The 22,994-nt window shown below is 42.8% G+C and overlaps 1 protein-coding gene across 1 annotated transcript in view; it reads left to right on the plus strand.

The window, feature by feature from the left end:
* Nucleotides 1–22,994, plus strand: part of ACBD6 (acyl-CoA binding domain containing 6) — a 172,390-nt gene that overhangs the window by 80,220 nt on the left and 69,176 nt on the right. The window contains exon 6 of the mRNA XM_054981553.1: nt 14,284–14,373. Within this exon, the coding sequence (XP_054837528.1) occupies nt 14,284–14,373 (90 nt within the window). The remainder of the gene's footprint in view (nt 1–14,283; nt 14,374–22,994) is intronic.

Consider the following 22,994-nt stretch of genomic DNA (forward strand, 5'->3'; position numbering starts at 1 on the left):
TTGGACTTGTGTGGGTCATCATCATGTCCAAACGGTTGGGAACCACTGCACTAAACAACTTCCTTTTTATCTACCCCTCCATCTATATAAATTTATTTCATTTATATAGTGCCTTTCTCCACAACTTAAATCATTCTCCTCTCCTCCATTTTATCCTCACAACGACCCTGTGAAGGTCGGTTAGGCTGAAAGTGTGTGACTGGCCCAATATCACCCAGTGAGCTTCTACAAGAGATTGGAGTTGAACTTAGGGTCTCCCAGATCCTACTCTCAAACTCTAACCACTGCACAACACTGGCTTGGGGTGGGGTTGCTGTTGAACAATCGTAAGCAGCTAGGTCTGGGTGAGTTATGCAAGTCATGTGGTATCAAGTCATCTGGTAGTTACTTCTGAGCTTGGCCCAATGAATCCTTCTTTCAAAGACCAAAACAGCCCAGGAAAAGACCCTGCCCGTCGCATGCCTTTTATGACATTTATTAACACTGGAATAATGTCAAAACTGTTGTGATTGCCTAGCAACAGCCACTGAGGGCATCTGGTTAAATCTGTAAGTGCTCCTTTTAGCATTTTTGGTTTGTTTGTTTTTTAGTTTCAGATTTTTCTCCAAACCTAGGGCGTTTTTCAGGTGTGTACAAAGATCTGTCTTGTCCGTTCATGATTCCAATCTCCCTATTTAAGTATCTACAGATAATGGCACTTAGCTATTAGTATACAAGATACTCAGCATTACATTCTCATGGACTTAATTCCTCTTTCTAGAGGTAATTTTGGTTTCTGCTGTGTATGGTTCCCATATATATAGTTTCAACTGACTGGTAGGAAAATTTTAACTACATGTCAAACCTACCTTAGCTCTGACTCATGCTGGCTGCCATGTTGGCAAGTAAATGTAGTGGTAATAAGAACCAGAGCTTTATAGCTGTTTCTCCTAAACTATGGACACTCTTTCCAAAGGAGTTTATAAAGCCGTATCTTACTATATAATTGAGTAAGTGTATTTCAGACAACTCACTTTATACCCTGGTGTACCACCAGAGGGCGCTGCCGCAGAGGAAAGCCCAGGTAACTCACCATATCGCTCCAGAAAACATGCAGTGGTGGGAAGCCCAGGCAGGGAACAGAAGTGGAGCAGGTGGCAATGCCCTTCCCGTGCCTTAACCCAGGTGGTATTAGGTGCAGAGCAGGTGGCAATGCCCACCACCACCTTAATCCAGCTGATATTAGTACCGGAGAAGGTGGCAATGGCCACCCCCTTCAGGCAGCTGGTATTAGGAGTGGAGCAGGTAGCAATGCCTGCCCCCTGCTTTAACCCAGCTGATATTAGGAGTGGAGCAGGTGGCAATACCCGCCCCTTTCAGCCAGCTGGGATCAGAAGCAGAGCAGGTGGCAATGCCCTCCCCCCCTTCACCCAACTGGGATCAGGAGGGAGCAGGTGACAATGCCCGCTCCCCTTCAGCCAGCTGGTATTTGGAACTGAGAAGGTGGCAATGCCCGCCCCCTGCCTTAACCCAGCCGGTATTATGAGTGGATCAGGTGGCAATGCCCATCCCCCACCTTAACACAGCAGATATTAGGAGTATAACAGATGGTAATGCCCACCCCCGCTCTAACCCAGCTGGTATTAGAAGTGGAGCAGGTGGCAATGCCCACCCCCCCTTCAGCCACCTGGGATCAGTAGCAGAGGAAGTGGTAATACCCGCCCATGTCTTAACCCAGCTGGTATTAGGAGCGAAGTAGGTGGTAATGCCCACCCCCTTATCATAACTGGCAGTAGGAGTGGAGCAGGTGGCTATGCCCATTCTTTGCCTTAACCCAGTTAGTATTAGGAGCGGAACAGGTAGCAATGCCTACCCCCCTTCTCCCAGGTGGGATCAGGAGCAGAGCAGATGGCAATGCCTGCCCCCTTCACCCAGCTCGGATCAGGAGTGGAGTAGGTGCCAATGCCCTCCCAGCACCTTCACCTGGGTGGAATCAGGCACAGGCCAGGACGCAATTCCCTTCTTCCCTTTCCCCAGCTGGGACAAGAATTGGAGCAGGTTGCAATGCCTGCCTCCTTCAACTTTCTGGAATAAGGCACAGAGCAGGCAGCAATCTCCGCCCCCCTTCAACTTGACGGAATCAGGAGCAGAGAAGGTGGCAGTGCCCGCACCCCCTTCGCCCAGTTGGAATCAGGAGCAGAGCATGTAGCAAAGCCCACCTCCTGCCTTCGCCTATCGGGATCAGGCAAGGAGCAGGAGGTAGTGTTCACTCCTCCCCTTCACCCAGCAGAGAACAGATGGCGATGCCCACCCCCCTTCACCCAGCTGGGATCAGAAGCAGGCAGCAATTCCTGCCCCCATTCACCCAGCCATAATTAGGCGCAGTATGTAAGGAAACAAGGCAAATCCTGGTATAGACAGCTGTAGAGAAAGTGGAAGTGGGAAAATATATCTATATATTAAGGCATGAGATTCAACAGCCGGCCGCAGTTTGGGCTGTTCTCTGTTGGATCCTTGATGTTACATCCTGAGTGACACCTGAAAAGAAAAAAACAGTATTGGTTACAAACTTACCGTTTTGTTTACACCTGGAGCGTCCACCTTGTTCCTAAGAAAGCATTGGAATAGGGCACTGAGTCCCTTGTTTGAATTGGACTAAGAGACTGTATTATGAATGCACTGAGAGACTTTGAACTTTTGAATGTATTATGAATACTAGGAATGCACTTGTTGTATATTTGCACATGTATTGAGGATGGTATGATATGATAATACTGTTGAATCTCATGCCTTAATATATAATTAGGCACAGAGCAGAAGGCAATGCTCGTTTTTCCCTTCACCCAGCTGAGATCAGGAGTGGAGCAGGTAGCAATGCCTGCCCCCTTTACCCAGAAAGTATCAGATGTACAGCAGGTAACAAAGCCCACCACCCCTTCATGTTGCTGAGATCGGGTCTGGATCAGGTGGCAATGCCCACCCCCCTCCTTCACCAACCAGGATCAGTGATGGAAGAGGAGGGAATGCCTGCCTGCCCGCTCTCCCCTTTTTAGAGCCCATTGCATTTTTCCCCACAACAGGCTTTGTTTCTAGTCACTCATAAGTTTCTAGAAGGGATACCAGACAATCCTCTTTCAGCAGGCATTTGGCTGACTTAGTTCTGTTGGTGGTTTTGTATTTTTGATGATTGTTTGCTGATTTAATTTTGGTGTTCTAATGCTGTTTAAAAAATGTTTAGACCCTTTGAGCAGTATAAAATGTTTTAAATAAATAAAACCTGTATTTTCATGAGTCAGAATTAAGCTGTCATTTGTGCAGAATTTTTATTACCTTGGTGCAGAATTGTAGCGTTTTCTGCATAGAACAGACACTGTCCTGATTTTGGACTTAAAATAAATGCTAAGCAGACTGTGTTTGACTGATTTAAAGTAACTGCCCAAAGAAATCGAAAGGATGAGTTCCTTCTCTACAAGAAATCGAAATGAATAAAGTTACTTGGAATGAATTATGTTCAGGGACGGAGCTCCTAGCATCTTAATGTATGGCTTGGAAATAAAACGTGCAGCCCAGTGGCATATAGTTGTCCTTGGAATTAACTGCAACTATTGTGCAGCATAGATTGTAGGCCAAGGATGGACAAGCTGTTCAGCTCATGAAATGTTTCCAATTTGGCCTTTGAGCTGGAGTGCTGCAGCTGATTTGCGTATATTGTTTATACTTAATCAGTGCACTTTGCATGGATGTGCAAGATGCCAGATTAATATTGTCCATAATGGAATTTTTCCCATTTGTGACATTTCTGGCATTAAGACTGCAAATGGGAACCTCATTCAGTGGTAAATGTTTCATCAGATAGTTTATGCTTAAGGCTGGGAATTAGATGGACGTGTTGTTTGCTCTGTATACTTGTTTTGATCATGTATTGTTGTATTTAATAAACTTGGGGGAAGGGAGATTGAAAATTAGAAAACATACTGTTAGAAAGACTGGTTTCAGTAAGACCATCATGAAGACTCGAGCATTTCTTGAAAGCTTTGTTGGTCAACCTTGATGGATGGGCCAGTACTAAGACCAGGAAGGCTTACAGTTATTCCTAATCCTGAATAGCATGCTGCGAGGGTAAGTGTAATCCTTCCGAAAGCTCAGTCGGTAGTAAGAAATGTGTCCTTCTCATCTACTGCAAAATGTTCATCAGGGAATTGGTATAAATAATTTTGAGAGTTTAAGATACATTCTGTGCTTTCCTTCTTTTAGCCCTGTGCTGTGTAACTGAGTGCCATAAGATTCAATAATTTACATACCACTAATGTGAGTTTCTATAAAGAGTCGTTGCCAAAACCCATTCTAATTCAAGGTTAATTAGTGTACCATTAAAATGATGTGATACAAAATTAATTACTTGTTGGGTCAGAAAGTGAGTTGAAAAGCTTAATACGTGATGTCTGAGATGGCATTTTCCTACTCAAAATAATAATCCACATCTGCTGTGTTTCAGAAAAGCAGTCAGAGCACAAAGTTGAATTGGTTTTTACATGTGTATCATTTTGCCCTCTCCGACTTCAAATTAAAATTTTGCTTGGCAGAAAAAGCAAAATAGTCTTGTGTTGTGAAACCTTCAAACTAGTAAAATTTTATCCCAGCATAAGCTTTCATGGACTAGAGTCCAGTTCGTAGATGCATGTTATTCATATGAAGGAGTGTGCTTTTATGAGAGAATTTTTAGTTTTTGTGTGTCACAAAGCTTTTATGTTCATGAAATTTTAAGGATACTTCCTTCCTGTACTATATCCATGTGTGGGGGCCCATAAGGTGACTCAGTTGTAGCAGGTGCTGTTGCTTGGAAATTATGGATGTAATTTAGAGAGAGATGTTAGATGCTGGATCTCAGATTTTGGATCAAAGTTTTTCTGTGAACCATAGACATGGCTTTTGGACCACCAGGATAAAACAGGCTTCATACAGTTATCCAAATCAGTCTTTAAACCAATACAGTTCTTTGCTACTACATTACTTCTGAGGATAGTATTTCATAATATGATGTAAGTTATTATTAATAATACATATAAGGAAACTTAAAACAAATGAAACACAGTGATTTCCCAACTAGACATTAACATGTCTGCCAAGTTGGTGTGTCATCTACAGATGCTTACCTACCTTGCATGAATTTGAATACTGTGCATTTAAGAATGAACTTGTAGTTTGCATCTTTTTCCAATGAAAAACAGAAGAATTGCAGTGCTTTTTCACTTCAGGGTAATATTTCCCTGTGTAACACAGTCATGCAAGGTCAAATCAAGTTTCAGAATAGCATCAAATTCATTGTCATTCTTTTCTGCAGTCTCATATGGGACTCTGCATGCACAGATAGTAATAATAATAACATTTGGTGTATATACTGCCCTTCAGGGCAACTTAACACCCATTCAGAGTGGTTTACAAAGTATGTTATTATTATCCCCACAACAATTACCCTGTGAGTTGGGTGAGGTTGAGAGAGCTCCTAGAAGCTGTGATTAACCCAAGGTCACCCAGCTGGCTTCAAGTGGAAGAGCAAGGAATCAGTTCTCCAGATTAGAATCCTGTCGCTATTAAACACTACAGCAAACTGGCTCTCAGTCTGCCAGTTGGTTGTTTTTTGCAGCTTTAAATCCTACAAGGGGCACCTTTCCCCTCCCAGAGAGCATACATGGCTGTTTCACACCAAAACAGCGTGTTCCCGGGGGGCAGGGTTGCACCCCAGCCCTTCGTTTCTCTTTTGCTGCTGGTTAGAGACGTTCTCTTGCAGTGAGCTCCCCTGTCCCTGCCATGCTGATGCCTTGATCTTCTTCCTACGCTGCTTTTTCTGTTCAAGCAGAGAGAGAGGAGAAAGAGATTCCAGTTGTAAGCATGGAAGGAAAAGTGTTGTTTAAAAGGTGCACTCAATACAATACAAAAATGACAAGAATTGATGGGCATTCTCTGTGCCTTGTCAGCCTGGGGGAAGGCCTTAATATAAACATGTGCAAACACTGTCTGTCCGTCCTTCACCCCAAAGGCCAAGGCCAAGAGAGTAACTAGCCTCAAAGCTGTATTATAGGAGTGAGCTCTGTCGGCTATGAGTAGCCCATCCGCCAAATCTTCTGCTCTTGTGGAATTGGCCGACTGATCAGACGCGACTCTGCCTACTGTTTCAACTTCAGGTGCCCCGAGTCCATCAGATCTGGTTCCATTGTCTCAGAACTGACAGCATCATTCACCCTCGTGCTCTGCAAGCCCATCAGCCCTGACAGCAGTTTCCCGGATCTGATACCACTCCAGGTCAAGAGAATCCTCGGATCCAACTGCAAGACCACCATCCTCTTTTTCCATTCTGTCAAGCAGTTGTTTGGATCCAACCCACGATGGATCAGGTTCTAAGAAAGTGGTATGAATGGCTCTGGAGTGTTTGGAGCCACCCAGGAAGAAGGCGAGATATAAATTAAAGCACCCTTCTAAGCAAATGGAGAGCTCATGTAAGAGGCTGGTTATAGTCCTGGAGGCAGGTGAGTTAGAGGTCATCAAGACACTGCATACTCCCTCACCTCACTCTCCCTGAGTATGCTCTTCTTTGTAGGTTTTCCCGCAGAACTCCACCACCAACTGTCTCTCCAGGATTTTTTAAAAAATTAATTGTTGGGCACGGGAGTGCCCAATCAGCAAATACAGGGACAAGAAGACGGGGGATGGGCTCCAACACTGCAATGTTATGATGCATGGACTGAATTTTTTTTTTAAACTGACATTGGCTCCAGCCCCCACAAAAGGCGGCTTCATATATCAACTTATTTGATAAGAAAGTGGACACCAAATCGCCTTGATGTTGTGCAGTGTAGAATGCCAGGAACCCAAGCCAATTCAGCACAGATCAGTGTAAATATGCAGATCTGTCAGCTTAAAGTGAGCCATGCAGAATGTCCCAGAGAGAGAGTCCAGCAGCAGGCAGGTTCTCAGATCTCTCCAGGCAGCCAGAGCACACAAAATGGAGGCTTCTCTGAGGCAAGCCTGCCTTAACTCCTTTGCAAGGCCATTTAGAAAAGGCACTCTCTTTCTAGAGAATTTCATTGGCCAGAGAAGGAGAGCTCCTGCAAGGACTGGCCACTCACTTCCCACTCCCTTACTCCTTCCCCTATCCTTCTGCCTCTGCCTCCCTTCTCCCTCCCATCTGGTAAAAAAAAAGGTGGAAAACAATGTTTCTTTGCTATCCCTTAGCAAAAGAACAGCAAAAGAACATCCCAGCCGCTATTGCCAAAGTTTGCTGAATAGGTTCCCAGATCTGTGTAGATGGAGATTCTACTCCAGATTTTTTCTAGTCCAAAAGAAAGATGGGGGCTACAGACCCATATTTGACTTGCGGGATTTGAATACGTTTGTGGAGGTACACAAGGTCAGAATGGTGGCTCTTAATATGGTACTACAGCTGTTACCCCCCCGGAGACTAGATTTGCAGTCCTGGACTTTAAGGATGCTTATTTCCACATTTCCATCCGCTCTCATGATCATGGAGGTCCATGCTCATTCCACCATATCACAGTCATCATCAGTAATGCTCATCAAAGGTGTCCCTCTGCAGAGCTATGACATGGACATCTGCTGATGCATTCGTCAAGCAATATACTCTAGATGTGCAGAACAGGAGGGAAGCAAAAGTGGGTCAAGTGGTTCTGTAGAGACTGTTTCAGTGACAAATCCATCCCTCCTCTGTGGGTAAGTGGCTTGTTAATTACCCATGTGGGGCTGCACAGAAGACTGGCAATGAAAACAGGGTTGCAGTTACCTGTAACTGTTGTTCACTGGGGTCTTCTGTGCAGCCACACATACCTTCCCTACTTGCCTGGAGAGTTCGGCAGCTCAAGAGAAACAGGGCTGGGGTACCACCTCTCCCATGAAGTGGGCTGTTTTGGCAGGAAACAGCATTGTATGCTCTTTGGGAGGCTCTTTGTAAAAGCCGTAAAATCCTCTGGTTGGCAGGCTTGCACATGCGCAGTCCCATGTGTGCCTGCACAGAAGACCTCAATGAACAACATTTACAGGTAAGGGCAACCCTGTTTTCTAGTACATCAAAGCTGTTGCAATGAAACAGTGATAGCAAGGAACTGTGCTTTATTTCTTCACTAAAACACACTGCTGCAAATGTGAAAATACATTTAATCTTTCATTTTCATGAATACTTTAGTATTATAATTTGGTCTTTCTGCTTCTCTAAAATAAGATCTTATGTGTGGTGATATCTATTTTTTCTAGTGGAAGGAAGTTCCAGGTAAAGGAGATATTGCGATGGAATCATAACCTTTTTCTCCATTGTGATGAGATACCCAGGTATCTGAGTTAAAAAACCATTGATTGTTGCTTAACACATTTTCTCCAGATGGCAGCTGAACAAGAAGGTCATTATAGTAGAATAGTTATTATGAATTCCTTTGTATCTTGGATGTGACTAACAAAACCATAATGCTTGTAAGTGCTGTTGCATCTGAAGATAACATAAATGGAAGGGAGCAAAACTGACAGTGGACATCCTCAGGTGCAATGCAGATGTACCTACAGTGCTGGGGAAGAATGGGGACATGCAGGTAAACCTCTGTAAGTCTAGGCAAGTCAAGAATATCTGTAGTGGCTCAGTGGTAGACCTGACATCTTCATATAGAAGTGTTTCTTCAAGAATCATTTCCAGAATTTCAGGTCCATTATTTATTTACTTCATTTATACCCCAAATTTTTCTCCCAGTGGGAACCCAAAGCAGCTTATATAATTCTTCTCCATTTTATCCGTACAGTTTGGAGATCCAGTTTGGTGTAGTGGTTAAGAGTGTGTGCAGGGCTTTTTTTCTGGGAAAAGAGGTGGTAGAACTCAGTGGTGGAACTCAAGACCACACAGTGATGTCACTTTGGGTCAGCTGGAACAAGGAGGGAGTTTTTTAAAGTTTAAATCTCCCTTGGTGAAGATGGTCACATGGCCGGTGGCCCCTTCCCCTGATCTCCAGACAGAGGGGAGTTTAGATTGCCCTCTGCACGCTGCGCGGAGGGCAATCTAAACTCCCCTCTGTCTGGAGATCAGGGGAAGGGGCCACTGGCCATGTGACCATTTTTAAGAGGTGCTGGAACTCCGTTCCACCGCGCTCCTGCTGAAAAAAAGCCCTGAGCGCGTGACTCTAATCTGGACAACCGGGTTTGATTCCCACTCCTCCACTGGGTGACCTTGGGTCAGTCACAGCTTCTAGGAGCTCTCTCAGCCGCACCCACCACACAGGGTGTTTTGTTGTGGGAATAATAATAATATACTTTGTAAACCACTCAGAGTGGGTGTTAAGTCATCCTGATGGGTGGTATATAAATAGAATGTTGTTATTACAACATCCTAGTAAGGTAGATTAGACTGAAAATGTGTGACTGGCCCAATGTCACTCAGCTTCCAGGGCAGAATGGGGTTCAGACCTGGGTCTCCTGGATCCTAGTCCAACACTTTAACCACTACACCACACTGATAGTCTCCATTAGTCATTTTTGGTACAATAAAGAATAAAGAGTAAATGCCCAAACACTACTCTAGAGATGCTACTAATTCTTAATCATTAGTGGACATCTGATGGCATCTGTTGTCTGCTCTTTGTTCTGTCACAGAGACATTGGAAAAGGGAGAATCTGCTGGAAAGAACTTTCTGCAGTTCTGTGCAATACTTGCGGTTGGCATCATACTTGACCAAGATACCTATGACAGTCGCTTCCCATATTTCTTAGAATCAGAGCATCTAAGTATTGGAAAATCAGAATCAAAATCACAGTCTTCTAGGTAACTAGGTCCAGATCCCTTTAACCATAAACATCTCTTCTGCTAGAATGGGCAGAACAGCATCTGTGATCAGTGACACAGCAGATCGTATTGATGAAGTGCACAGAAACCAAGCAGACTGGCTGAGCGGTTAGGGACTCAGCTGGAAGTGAAGCTTAAAGCAAGAAACACTGCAGGGTATATAATCAGTGCGATCCATATACCCAAGATAAATCTCTTTACTATTTTGGACAACGGCAAGGTTTTTCACCAAACAGAGGTTCTTAGGGGCCAAGCAGATCTCCATCTTACCTTCCCCTTGGCCCCATAATTACTGTATGGCTTCCTGTCACTCCAGTCATACCTTGTATAGTAAGCGAGCTCAAACTGGGAAATGCAGCCCTGAACTCCATGGTGTCATACTGGTTCAGAATACTTTGGTTATCCAGTCTAATGGAGTCAGCATGGTTACTTTCCTATCAAACCCAAACTTATTTTACTCTTTTAGCAACATAAGATGCATAATTTAATTACACATTATCATAAAACATGTTATAATATGTTACTAAATGTATTACATTTAGAAATTATGTAGAAATTATGGAATTCTGTAGGTTCTTACATTAACATTTTAAAGCTGCACATTTTTAGGACGTAAAACCTTGTTTCTCTGCCCCGCCCCCTGTTTTTTCCCAGTTTTTCCCTCACAGCCCTCCACATCTCTTCCAATATTGCTTACAGTGTCACAAGGGTTTACACGATCCCTTTTTAACTCTCAAAAGGGAATGCCTCTGAAGTTGCTGACTTTTTTTTTTAATAAATTTTTTATTTTTCAGTATACTACACAACACTACAATAACACTACACAAGACTATCACAAGGAAAGGAAAAGGATGAAGAGAAAGGGAAGGGGCGGGGAAAAGGGGACATAAAGGGAAGGATAAACTACATTCAACACTACACTTCAATGTTTTCCCTTCATACTGCCATAATAGAAAAAAATAGCTCAATAAAATGATGATGGGGTGGTTAATCATACAGATTACACATTTCAAATTCTAATTAAACTTTCCTCCCCCTTCTGGGTCCCGGACGCAATTCTCTCTGTGCAACCGCAGCTGCGGTGCTCTCCTCCTCCCCCCCCCCTCAGGCTTCTCCTTTTCTTCGTTCTTGGTACACTGGAATTCCGGGTTTTTATCCTCAAAATCCTTTAGTTGATCTTCTGATAGTATCTTATAGGCTTGATCTTTATGTCTAAACCATATTCCTTCCGGAAGTAACCATTTATACTTTATTCCATGGTCCCTCAGAAGAGCTGCGAACTTTTTGTACTTAAAACGTCTTTTCCGGACTAGAAATGGAACGTCCTTTAAAATCTTGACTTTAAGACCCATAAAGTCCAAATCCGCATTGTATGAGTTATATAGGATAGTGTCCCGAATCTTTTTAAATGAAAAGTCAATAATGATCTCGCGAGGCAACTGTCGCTTTGTTGCATATTTTGAAGAAGCCCGACGGACCTCCAAAATGGCGCTTTTAACCTCTTCTTTAGTTGTCCTCGCGGGTGTCGCCAGTAGTTCCGAGACCAAATCCCACAGATCCTCATTTTCCTCCTCTTTCACATTTTGAAGACGCAAAGTTGTCTGCATTCGTTCCACCTGTAGCCCGATCAGCTGGTTCTCCACCAACTTCAGCTCTTTTTTCGTAGCCTTCACAAGTGACGCACTTTCCAGAGCAGACTTCTCTGCCCCCCCCGCTACTTCCTTAATGGTTTTCACTTCGCTTTCAATTGAGCCCACCCTTTGATCAGTTTCGTTCAGCTTGTCAACAAAGGGTTTTATGGCTTCCACCACCGCCCTGCGCACCAACTCTTCGAGCGACTCTCCCTTCTGTAAGGTAGCCGAGATTGACTTACCGAGAGCGGGACTTTGCTTCTTTGCTGCCATTTGGGGGGGGGGCGCCAGCCAGATCCTGGAACTCACCAAAGGGGAAGAGCGAGTCTTCTTCAGATCAACCTCTCCTTCACAAACGCTTGTAGAACAGAAGGGATTCGCTTGTTTACAGGCTTCCGCCTGTTTCTTTCATTTGCCGTTTCTCGTTGCCCGGCGGCACTCAAGGCGCCGCGCACGTCTGCCGGCCTCCATAGGGACAAACGGGCAATTCCCCCCCCCCGCATTGATTTCGGGGAGTTCTTCCCGCAGCGTCCCGGACCCTGCCTCCCTAACTGGGAGTCCTGGGGGCTAATCCTTGCAGATCAGCCGCCCGGTCAGGGTGCCCGGTCGTCTCCTCCCGGACCTGCCGAGAGGAGCGTCCGGCATGGCTGAGAAAGCGAAACCGAATCTGAAGTTGCTGACTTTAAGATGTAGTTCCTAGTCTCTGTAGCATTAGCGTATGTAGTTGCCAAGCAAGGAGTACTGTCTGTCAGACCAAGTCTGTGCATTTTGTGATGGAATTAAATGGTGCTGAGGACAGCCTGTTCCGCTGAAAGTAGATTCCCTGTTTTGTTGGTCACAAGAGTCAAGGTTGCTCTCTTTCTTCCCCCAGCCTCAACATCCTTGGGAGAGGAAGGGATTAACTTTGGACATGAGTAAGCTCTGGAGGTGAGAACAGCAGCTACCAGAAAGAGTCACTCTGCTGCTTTTCCAACCTACCATTTGTGTTGAGAAAATATCTAAATCTTCCTTGAGCAGATTAATTAAGAACTGCATGGTTTTTTCCTATTCCTCTCAAGCCAAGTAGCCTCCAGCAGGTTTTACTGTGAGCTGAAGGGCAGCAGCCAAAGGGTTCTTGGCTTCTGGCTGTTAATCTAAGGGTCATAATGTAGAGCTGGGAGGAAGATCCGCTGGCTGACAGGAGGACTGGAAGGTCTGCTTGGTATTCAGAAGCTTCCATCCCCCTTTCTCATGTTTGTTTCTGTTACATTTTTTTGAATTGTAAGTTGCTTTTGGGCCCCGTTGGGGATAAAAGTGAGATTTGGATAAATAAAGGCACTACCAAGTAGATATCCTCAGCCACTGGGACTTTGGGTTGCAGGGTCCTTCAGCTGATAGTATGAATGGTCAGCAGTCATGGACAGCTAAGTGAGTTACTGCTTTCGGACATCTCATCAGTCAGGGTTCTCCTCCTTTCCTGGAGGTAAGGAGAGCATCCTGTCCTGCTCTTGTTTTGGCAAGGGGGGCTACTGGCTGTCTGACATATCTCAAAAGTCTCATGCTTAGTTTTCTATTTTACCCGTCCTTTCCTCTCTTGCTGATGCATTTCCTCAACAGCTGTGTTCAGCACTTTTCAAATGTACATAGTCTGAGAGTTTTCATGGGCCTCTGTATGCATTTTTTCTTGGGCAAGTTCTTCAGTGTGTGTAGGCACATATCTTGAAATGCTTTATTCTTCATCTTCGGAAGTTTCTAAGGAATAATGACTTTTCCCATTGACAGGAAGTTGGGGAACCCTCCTACCTCCATGCTGCAGTAATTGTCCATCATTGAGGTAACTCCCCTATGCTAAGACAGTTGTTTCACTTTTGAAGCAAATTTGCATAAAACTCTTTATAAATCAAACACAGTATTTACTCAAAGGCAAGACTAGGTTTTTCCTAGGTATACCGTTAAAAAGAAGGGGTCATTGTACGGTTATGTCAAGTTACAGTTATGTCAAATAATAACTTTTGTTTTTATGTGTAATTTTTTTAAAAAAACAGGCCATCTTACATTCAGGGTCATCTTCCTTTTAAATAAATACAGTAATACTCTGTGATTGTTTAGGGCTGTTATGCTGATTCTGCGGGTGTTTAAATGTGCATGATATGCGTGTCAGCCACTGATACAGAAACAGTGTGGAGCTGGGCTCAAGGTCACTGACCGATGTTGTAGATTATATTGCAAAAAGAGCCCTTGTGCACTGGAGTTTGCCTGCACCTTTCCCTTCAAACTACAGCACCTTTGCCAATGCCATTCTGAACAGTCCCTTGATTTTTAAGAGTGGCTTTTTGGAGGGGAGTGGTTTGAAGCCGAGTGTTTGTGATGTCAGACATGTGAGCCACTATGACTGAACAGGTAATTCTTTATGGGTTGTTTCAAGTATCTTTTGAATGTATTAGAGATTCCTGTTAGGAATGTGTCATACCCTAATCCTCAGCCCACTCTGTTGTACAGGATAGACAAATGGAAGTACTTAACAGAACACTCAATTAACTTATGGGATTCACTACCACAAGATTGATGATGGCCACTAGCTTTGATAGCTCTAAAAAAAAGATGCGGGAGACAAGTTCTGTCAGTGACTATTAGCCATGGCAGCTAGATGGAACAGTGTGCTCAGGACAAATAGGATGGCCATCACCTTCGTTCTGTCTGTGTGAGCTCCAGAGGCATTTGGCGGCGGCTGTTGGAAACAGAACCTTGGTCTAGACGAAGAGTTCCTGCAATGCAGGGCCTAGAAATATGAATGCATCTTGTGAAATGCATCTTGTTTTACCATACGAGTTTCATCTAACATCATTCTTTGCTTGAAATTTTTAGGGTAGAGCTCTCCTGCACTGGGCATGTGACAGAGGACACAAGGAGCTTGTCTCAGTACTGCTGCAACATACAGCCGATGTTAACAGCCAGGTAAAGACCAAGAGAGTAGCCCCGTGGTAAATTCAGTGTGTTCCAAAGAGAAGCAAATACAGCAAAATACTGTCAAGTAGGTTCAGTCTTTCGGGATTGTATTCTGCTGAGCATTTAACTTTGATATGTTTGCACATTTTAATAACATAACTTTAGTGCTACAATACTTACAATTTTATGTCACAACGGCATGATGCTAGGCTGTGTATAGAACAGAGAAGCAGCACAGTCCTTTCTGAAAAGGTTTGCATGCTTGACGGGGGGGCTGATAAGCAAAATAGAAGTAAGAGAGGATAAGCCAAGGGCCAAATCAGATGGTACTTCAGAGACAATGTCCTGGTGGTGTATGTAACTGTGTGAAATTAGCTGGCAGTTTGGGTGGAGGAATGGCAAGAGGAAGCGCTGCTTAACACTTTCCTCTCGTCATATGTGCACTTGACATCATCATTCCCAGCTGCTTTCCTGGAGGAAGATATGGGGGTCCTGTGGGGAGAAAAGCAGCTTGAGGAGAGGGATTTTGTGTGACAAAATGGCGACAGAGAGAGTGTTGAGAAGCCCCTCTACCTGCCGTTCCTTCATTTGTTCGAATTGGCAGTATCCGTTGGCAATTTTTTCAGTTTTAAAAAGGAAAGAAGGACAGAAGAAGAATGGGTAGATGCTCATTTCCTGCATATTATTGGCCTTAAACAGTAAAAGGTTCAACAGAATTGAGGCTATGGGAGTTCCAAAGAGGTTTGGCTGAACCGAGTTTCAAGGAAAACTTTTGAGGGAGGAAAGGTAAATGGCTTGAGGGTTGGTATGGTTTTTCAGCTTAAACGTGTCAGAGAGAGAAGGAAATGAAGGGGTTTAAAAGCACCGATGTCTGCACTTAGAAAACAGGGGAAAGAGAGAGAGATAGTTGGCAACAGTACATTAAACAGTAAAGACCGAGAGCCTAAATCCAATGCATACTAAAACTAGCATATCAGCTTAAAGAGGTGACGTGATCATGGTTATGGAGGTTAGAGAGGATTTCTAGTAAGTTTGAAGTGTCAGCAAAAGAGGATTTTGTAGTAGTACAGAAGAGAGTGCTAGAACTCAGGTGAGGGTTCAGATTTTGAATTTCCTCTCTAATTTAGAGCACTAATAGGCTTTGTTGACCCTGGTTTCTTGGGGGCGGGGGAGAGCTTTCTAGACCTGGATTCTCCCACATTGCATCTATATATTTTATTGTTTTATTAGTATGATGCACATTTGTTAGCAGACCTGCTGTCCTGTATACTGTGGGGAAAATATGTTAAACACCGTTTTGAATGTGAAACCATCATCTAATTAGATTAGAAATGAGGTGTTACAATACCAGTACCTGCATGATTTAATTTTGTGACTTAAAAAACTATACAGCTATAACTTAGAGAGCATTCTAAGTTATAGAGCATCCTATTCAGGTTTTGGGAACAGTCTGTTTGACTTTGAAAGAAGATACAGTAGAATTTCAAATCACTTTGTGCGTCTGCTTTTTTTCATGAGCCTATACCAACATTTTTGCTTGGGAAACCATTGTGCTTGCTTGAAAGAAAGGTATTTTTGCCACATTCACAGTGGTTATCTATATTATCAATGTATATATAAAGAGTAGACTATAGGGGACTAAAATGGAATGGGGAAGAGAACTTTGGATCTTGAAGGTAGTAGTTTTTCTTCCAACCCACTGACATTCAGCACTTCCTATAGCCTCCACTCCATGTAAAAAGGACAATTCCATGTTGTTCTCTCCACCCCAACCCCGGTTTATTGACCCTTATTCCCCACCCCCACCTTCTTTTTGAGAAAGGAGCCTTTCCAGGTTTTCACCAGTCACTACGCTCCTTCATTACAGTAACTAGCTATCCACCCAGTATGTGAATATCTGTGAGTATTGGGGATGGGTTGGAATGGCGCAGACATTCAGGGAGAGGGCAGGGCATCTTTTAAAGCAGTTTCTGTTAACTATCTTGAACAATTGTAGAAAGGTAGAGTAGAAATGCATAGGTTTGGGTCCTAGTCTTCTTTTCTGGAAGCGCAAAGCCTGTTTGCCTGAGAAATGGGATGATTTTGTGGGATTCCCCCCTCTCACTGTTGACCATCTCTCCTCGCCTGCTGTTGCAGGTCCTTTACCTCTGGGGACACAATTGAGGGGAATTGCTGTCTGCAGCAGAAGGCAGTGGCAGAAATGTTCACTTTCATCTAATATACCTCTCCTCATGTTCATTGATAACATTTAACAGTATATGAAACAAAACCGATATTTTACCATTCCTTTGAGGCTAAATGCTTTCTTGTTTTGAAAGGCAATGCAATGAGATGGACATTTTATTTCTAAGAACCTGTTAGAAGATCATGGAATTAGTGCCTCTAAGCATGTTTGTCTGTGATGGGGAATGAAGGGTGTACAAATGCTTATCAAGGAATTCTTATTTCACATTGTGGATTTTATTATTTTAATGATACATATACAGTTAAATTCTTATGCACTTGCGTTTCACTTGTGAGACTTAAACTGTTTTAGTGGCAAAACAGAGAACTGAAGTAAACCTGAACACCCAAACCAGTTCAAAGAGGATTTCTGCTGATGTTATGTCTTTGCAAATTCACATCTATATTCTATTGAATTGTTTATTGAAATGTCCTTGAGATTGGCTGTGCTAATCTCACGCTATGTAATCCACCTTGAGTCTCAAGTGAGAAAGGCGGACTATAAATGGCATTAAATAAACAAAAATAAAATTTTCATCTGAACCCAAACTGAACCTAAAGCTAAAATCTCTTATTTATCTTGAACCTTACCTGAATACCTAAACCAACAAGTAGTATAGATTTGAAATAAGTGGCTGAATAATCAGGAAAAGTCTTGACAGGGATACTTTGGATACTCTTTTGAGGTGTATTGAAGGTTCCACGTATACTGGGAGAAACTGTATTTCCCACTAAGCCATCTGGAGAAAGGAAGAGGAGTAGGAGACATTGGGTTGGATCCAGCAGAGGGGACAGATGGGGGAGGCAATTTTCATTTATTCCCTTCTCCAACAGACCTCCAACTCCCACATCATGCATTTGGCTGGGTGTTCCCTGTTTTTCACCCTCCATTCCACTGATAAAAAGGTACTCACATCATAAGTCCGACATTTTCTTTTAATATGTTTGTTTATATAAGCTAGAGTCTAACATGGATAGGTTGAAATCATTCTAAAATTTGAAACTTAGACGGTTTGACAAAATTGGGTGGCAGATTCAGCTTCTGTAGGTCATTTGCACAGGTACTTCGTCTTTTGAAAGCAAATATATTTAGGAGGGGAGTATTAATATGAAATGCACAGTCATTTCTCTTTCCGAAGTCAAACACCCACTCCCAGAATTGCAGCTTGCCCCTTCTGCCTGTGCGTTTTAAGACAAATAAGAAAGAACACACAGGTTGTAATAATTTACAAACAGAACTTTGTGTGCTGCTTATTATAGCAACTGTGGCCTCAACTGACAAAGAATATTGAGTTACTTCTAACAAAAGGTAAAAGCATCCAGCATTTTCAAAATAGGCACACATGCTTGTCTGCTGCTCAGTAAGTAAAATACAGTTATATAATAGATAAATCAGAATAAGAAAGTAACTTTTGAGATCTACAGCAGGTGAGCAGGCACTCTCTTAAAGCTGTCCAATTCATATATATTCTTAGCACAGGTCCAGAACATGCCACCACCCGCTAGGAAATGGCCTGTGGCTGAGGATTTAGATAATTAGATTACACAAATGACCCTTTTCAACACAAAGTAAAGCTTCCCACCCACCCCTCAAAAATCAGTTTTCTGTATTCCTCCCAACTCCCAAAGCAATCACCACCCCCTTTCAAGTGTACAATTAAAGATAATTATCAGTATTCAAAGAGAAGGACTGTGTCTTCCCCATTATCTGAAGGGAGGCGGCTCAGTTACTGCAGTTCAGTACTGGAGTTAAAACGAAAATCAAAACAAAAAATCCTTGAGACTGGATTTTACTTGCAAAATATGCCACAGCGATATGTAATCTTTCCTGCTGACTGCAGAGAAGGTGCTCATCTGCATGCCTTCCAGGGCAAAGTGCTTGAGAGAGTGGTGGCAGATGGACTCCAGGTCTTCTTGGATGATTCAGATGGTCTGGACCCTTTTCAGTTTGGTTTTTGGCTGGGCTGTGGGATGGAGACAACATGGCTTTAGTAGATGGTCTCTGTCTGAATATAGACAAAGGTTATACCTCATTGCTGCTCTTGTTGGATTTATTTACTGCCTTTGATACCATAGACCATGCCATCTTGTTTAAACGTTTGAAGGCAGGTTTGGCATTGGGGGATGTGCATTGGCTTGGTTTAAATCATTCCATTCGAACAGGACTCAAAGGGTTGCCACTGGAGACCCATTTTATCATCAGTGTAGGATTTATCCTGTGGAATCCCACAGGTGCAATCTTATCCCCTGTGCTATTCAATCTCTATGTAAAGCCCTTAGGAGAAATCATTCATAGGTTTGGAATAGGATGACATCAATATGCTGATGGCATCCAGCTCTGTATCTCTCTATTGAAATCTGGTGACATGTTAAAGGTCCTGAGCCACTTCCTACCTGCTGTAGCTAAATGGTGAAAAGGGAACACATTGAAACTAAACCCTGACTAGATTGAAGTGATGCTGGTTGGGAAGCCTGAAGTCTAGAAAGACATTGTGCTTTTCACTTTTGATAGAGTTCAGTTGACCCTTGCTAACGCGATTAAGAGTCATGGGGATCATATTGGACCAAGCATTATTGCTAGAGAAGCAAATTAATGCAGCTGCAAAAAATTCTTCCATCTTAGTTTAGCTCGGAAGATGGCCTCTTAGCTTGACTTGGCTGAACTGGCCACCTGGATCCATGCCATGGTAACATCAAGACTAGATTACTGTATTGCACTCTGCACTGGCCTCCCCTCAAGGTTAACTCAGAGACTCCAGTTGGTGCAAACACAGCTCAATTATTACCAGGAGCTAGGCGGAGTATGCATATTATACCTATTCTGCAGCCACTACATTAGCTGCCCATCAACCACTGGGCTCAGTTCAAGGTATTGGACATTACACATACGGCCTTGGACACTCCCCACGGGAGGCCTCACGGCCTTGGACACTCAAGTGTGTAGGACTGCCTCTCCTCCTTTGCTCCACCAAGACAACTTTGCTCAATCTGGGCAGAGCCTTCTACAGTTACCACCTTGCAAATGGGTAAGATCAACAACTGGCCATACACATGCAGTCTTTGTAGTGTCCCCCATGTTGTGAAATTTCCTGCCTGAGGAGGTCAGGAAGGCTCCCACATTTCTGGCATTCTGCAAAGTATGTAAAGCAGAATTGTTCAGGAGGGCATTTCAGGGAAGGGCAGAGGTCTATGGGCTTTGCTACCGTATAGTATGTGGTATCTGTTGCTAAACACATTACCATTCTCAATAGATTATATTTCTGCGTATGTAATACCACTTACTGCTTGTTTAAAATGTCATGCTTTATTACTTGTGCTTTGTTCTGATGTCTGCAATCTCAGTCCCATCTCATTGCTTATTAGATGTCTTATCCTGTTGATTGCATTGCCTTACAGTGTGCAAATCCAACTTGAGTCTCAGTGAGAATGGTGAAATATAAATAACGTGAATAAAATAAGAATAAGTGTTACCCTTAATCTGAGAACCGATGATTATATTTTAGAAAAGAGCAAGAGTCCAGTAGCACCTATAAGACTAACAAAATTTGTGGTAGGGTATGAGCTTTCGTGAGTCACAGCTCACGATATCTGAAGAAGTGAGCTGTGACTCATGAAAGCTCATACCCTACCACAAATTTTGTTAGTCTTAGGTGCTACTGGACTCTTGCTCTTTTCTACTGCTACAGATAGACTAACATTGCTACCTATCCTGATAATATTTTGTAATTGTTTAGCAGCAAGTCCCGCAATGTGGACACTTTGTTCTTTTTATTAAAAAATTCTAGCGTTGCTCAGTTTGGACCATAACATCTTGTAATAGAAAAGCCTCCCCCCGCCCCCCATAAAGATATGATCATGTACACTAATAAAATTGCTACGTTAAGCAATTCTGAAGCTGTAGGGCAAGCACAATAAACACTAGTAAAGTTTTGTACAAACCAGTCAACCCAGGGTGGTGGTGAATACTAAATTTTTAACACTTTTTTATAACCAGTAGCAGCCTTTTGAAAGTGGCAAAAATAATCTCATTAGAAAACTGCAATACATCAAAAGGAAAGCAAAGTAGAGAATTGAAAGGGAAGGATTCCCCCACCCCGCACAAATTACGTGTTGGATCCATTCAGTTTTTCTATTTGTGAAAAAGGGAGGAGAGGATCTATTTTGACCATCAAAGAAAACAATGCTAGAGGTCATGGGACTTGACTGGGCAAAAGGCAGAGACGGGGGCTGTAATAAGGAGAACTGGGCAAAACTGAGTGAGGAAGCTTACTGGAAACAACCTGGGACTTCTCAAGTGAAAAAATAGGTTTCTTTTAAAAACATGAAACAAGATCTAGAACTTTGGTTTTTCAGGGAATTTTATTCTGATACTCCAGGATGAAAGTGTATCTAAGGACCAGTGAAAAAGGCACACACAAAGCGGTTTGTACTTCTGCTGTCATAGTTAGACACTGAACGTTCACCAACAAATTATTAGAATGCTTTTAAGTTAAAGCTGTCTAGATGGTAGGTCTCATAGTTAAATTTTGCAGGTATTGAGACTGTAACAACACTTCATCTCAACCCTGGGCTCAGACAGTTGTTTTTGAAAGATAACTGCCCCTTCAGTTTGCAAAGGGACAGGGGAGTCCTTGCTACCTTCTTTTTTTACAGATGCTAACATGCTTATGTTTCTGGGAGACCAAGATGCAGAACAGACATTCCCTCTATGTATTTATGGGGGAAAAAACCTCTCTTTTCAGATGGAGACAATACAAACATAATAAATGGAAGGGAAAGTTCATCTCCCTCATGACTCAATCCTTCTCAAACGACATTATTATTGACTGGTCCATTGGTTGCCAAAAAGAAAAATCAATTTTAGAAGTACTTGCTTGGCCACAGATCATGGTACTAACCCCGCACAGACAGCCTGATTTTATCAACTATCTGAAGACTAATTTCCACCATTAGCCAGAAATGAAGTAGAAATTATGGATATGTCAAAGGCTGCTTGATATTTCTTTCCATTTTCTTTCTCCTTCTCATTCTGTGCCTCTAAAATGCTTTTATGTCTCTCTTCATTCTGTCATCCTCCAATGTGATGCAGTTATTCCATATAGTTCAAAACCTGCAGTTGATTAGTGTTGTCTGATGTTCCCCCAAACACACACAAATATCTTCTCCCAGCTCCATCAGCCACTGTCTTTGTATAGATACAGTTGTAAGAAAATTCAAGTATTAAGAATGTCACTGTGCCTCCATAGATGGCCTCCTTGAGGATGTTGATGAAGCAGACGGTGTTGGGGTTAAAAGAGAGCTGCCTCCATTTCGTTTTTTTAATAATTATATCGCACATTTGCTTTGCAAAAAAATATCCAAAGAGTTCCATTTAAAAAACAGCCATTCATTCCGTCTGTCTTCCTTCTGCCAGCTGCAGTCTATATGAATCGGACTAGCATTAGAGGAGAGATGGGCCTTTCAGGTCAGAATAGGCATGATTTAGACCAGCTTGGTTCCTGGAGAGTCACTGGATGAACTGAAAATGAGCATCTTTCAGTCTCGTGTCTCTTACCACTTAAAGTAATCACAGATACCCCCCCTCCTCTTTGCCTGTCATTCCGATTTTGGCTTCGAAGCTGTGCTGCTTGAGAGAGCTACACAGATGTGGCACGCTTCTTGCAGTATCCTGACTACTCCATTGTTTTCAGTGGAATTTCGTTGTAGTGTTGACTTGTATTTATGTTTACCAAAGACATATAGCTGGAATCAAGGTTGCTTGAACACTCTTGATGAAACTGCTGTTAGTACATTTTATCGTGGCGAGCTATTATCAAAGTCATATTTGGCAGCTTATTCACTCACAAATTAACTATCCAGGCTGGAACAGCTGAACGTTGATAGGCCATTCCTTGAAACTCTTGTTCACCTCTTTGTCTTACCTTTCTATGCATTTGTAGCCATGGTCTGTGTGTTTGAACCATAGAAGGGATGTAGCTGCACCATTATTGTGCAAAGGTTGCCTACAGGTTCAGTTATATCCATAAAACTGCATTGGTGGTAAGCGGTAATGGAAGACATTGATCATGTGTGATATGCTGTTGACCATTTATTTGGATTAATCTCAGAGGACCACAAAAAAAAGTTGCACAGAGGACGAGACTTTACAACTGCCATATATTGTAACATTCTGTATAAACAACAGGAATTTTTTGCCAATCATATAATCTAATAGTCACTTGTCATGTCATCTATGGTTTCTTAAATCAGTGGGTCGGGAGGAACCGCAGTGACACAAGGAAGATTTTTTTGCAAATTTGGGGTATCTCTCAGGTTTGCAGAAAAAATGTGAAAAGTTGAAAGGGGGGGGGCTTAAACTCCTCCCAAAAGATATGAGCATTGTCTGTACAAGTGCAGACAAGATAGTT

Source organism: Eublepharis macularius, chromosome 5 (assembly GCF_028583425.1).
Source record: "Eublepharis macularius isolate TG4126 chromosome 5, MPM_Emac_v1.0, whole genome shotgun sequence".
NCBI lineage: Eukaryota > Metazoa > Chordata > Lepidosauria > Squamata > Eublepharidae > Eublepharis > Eublepharis macularius.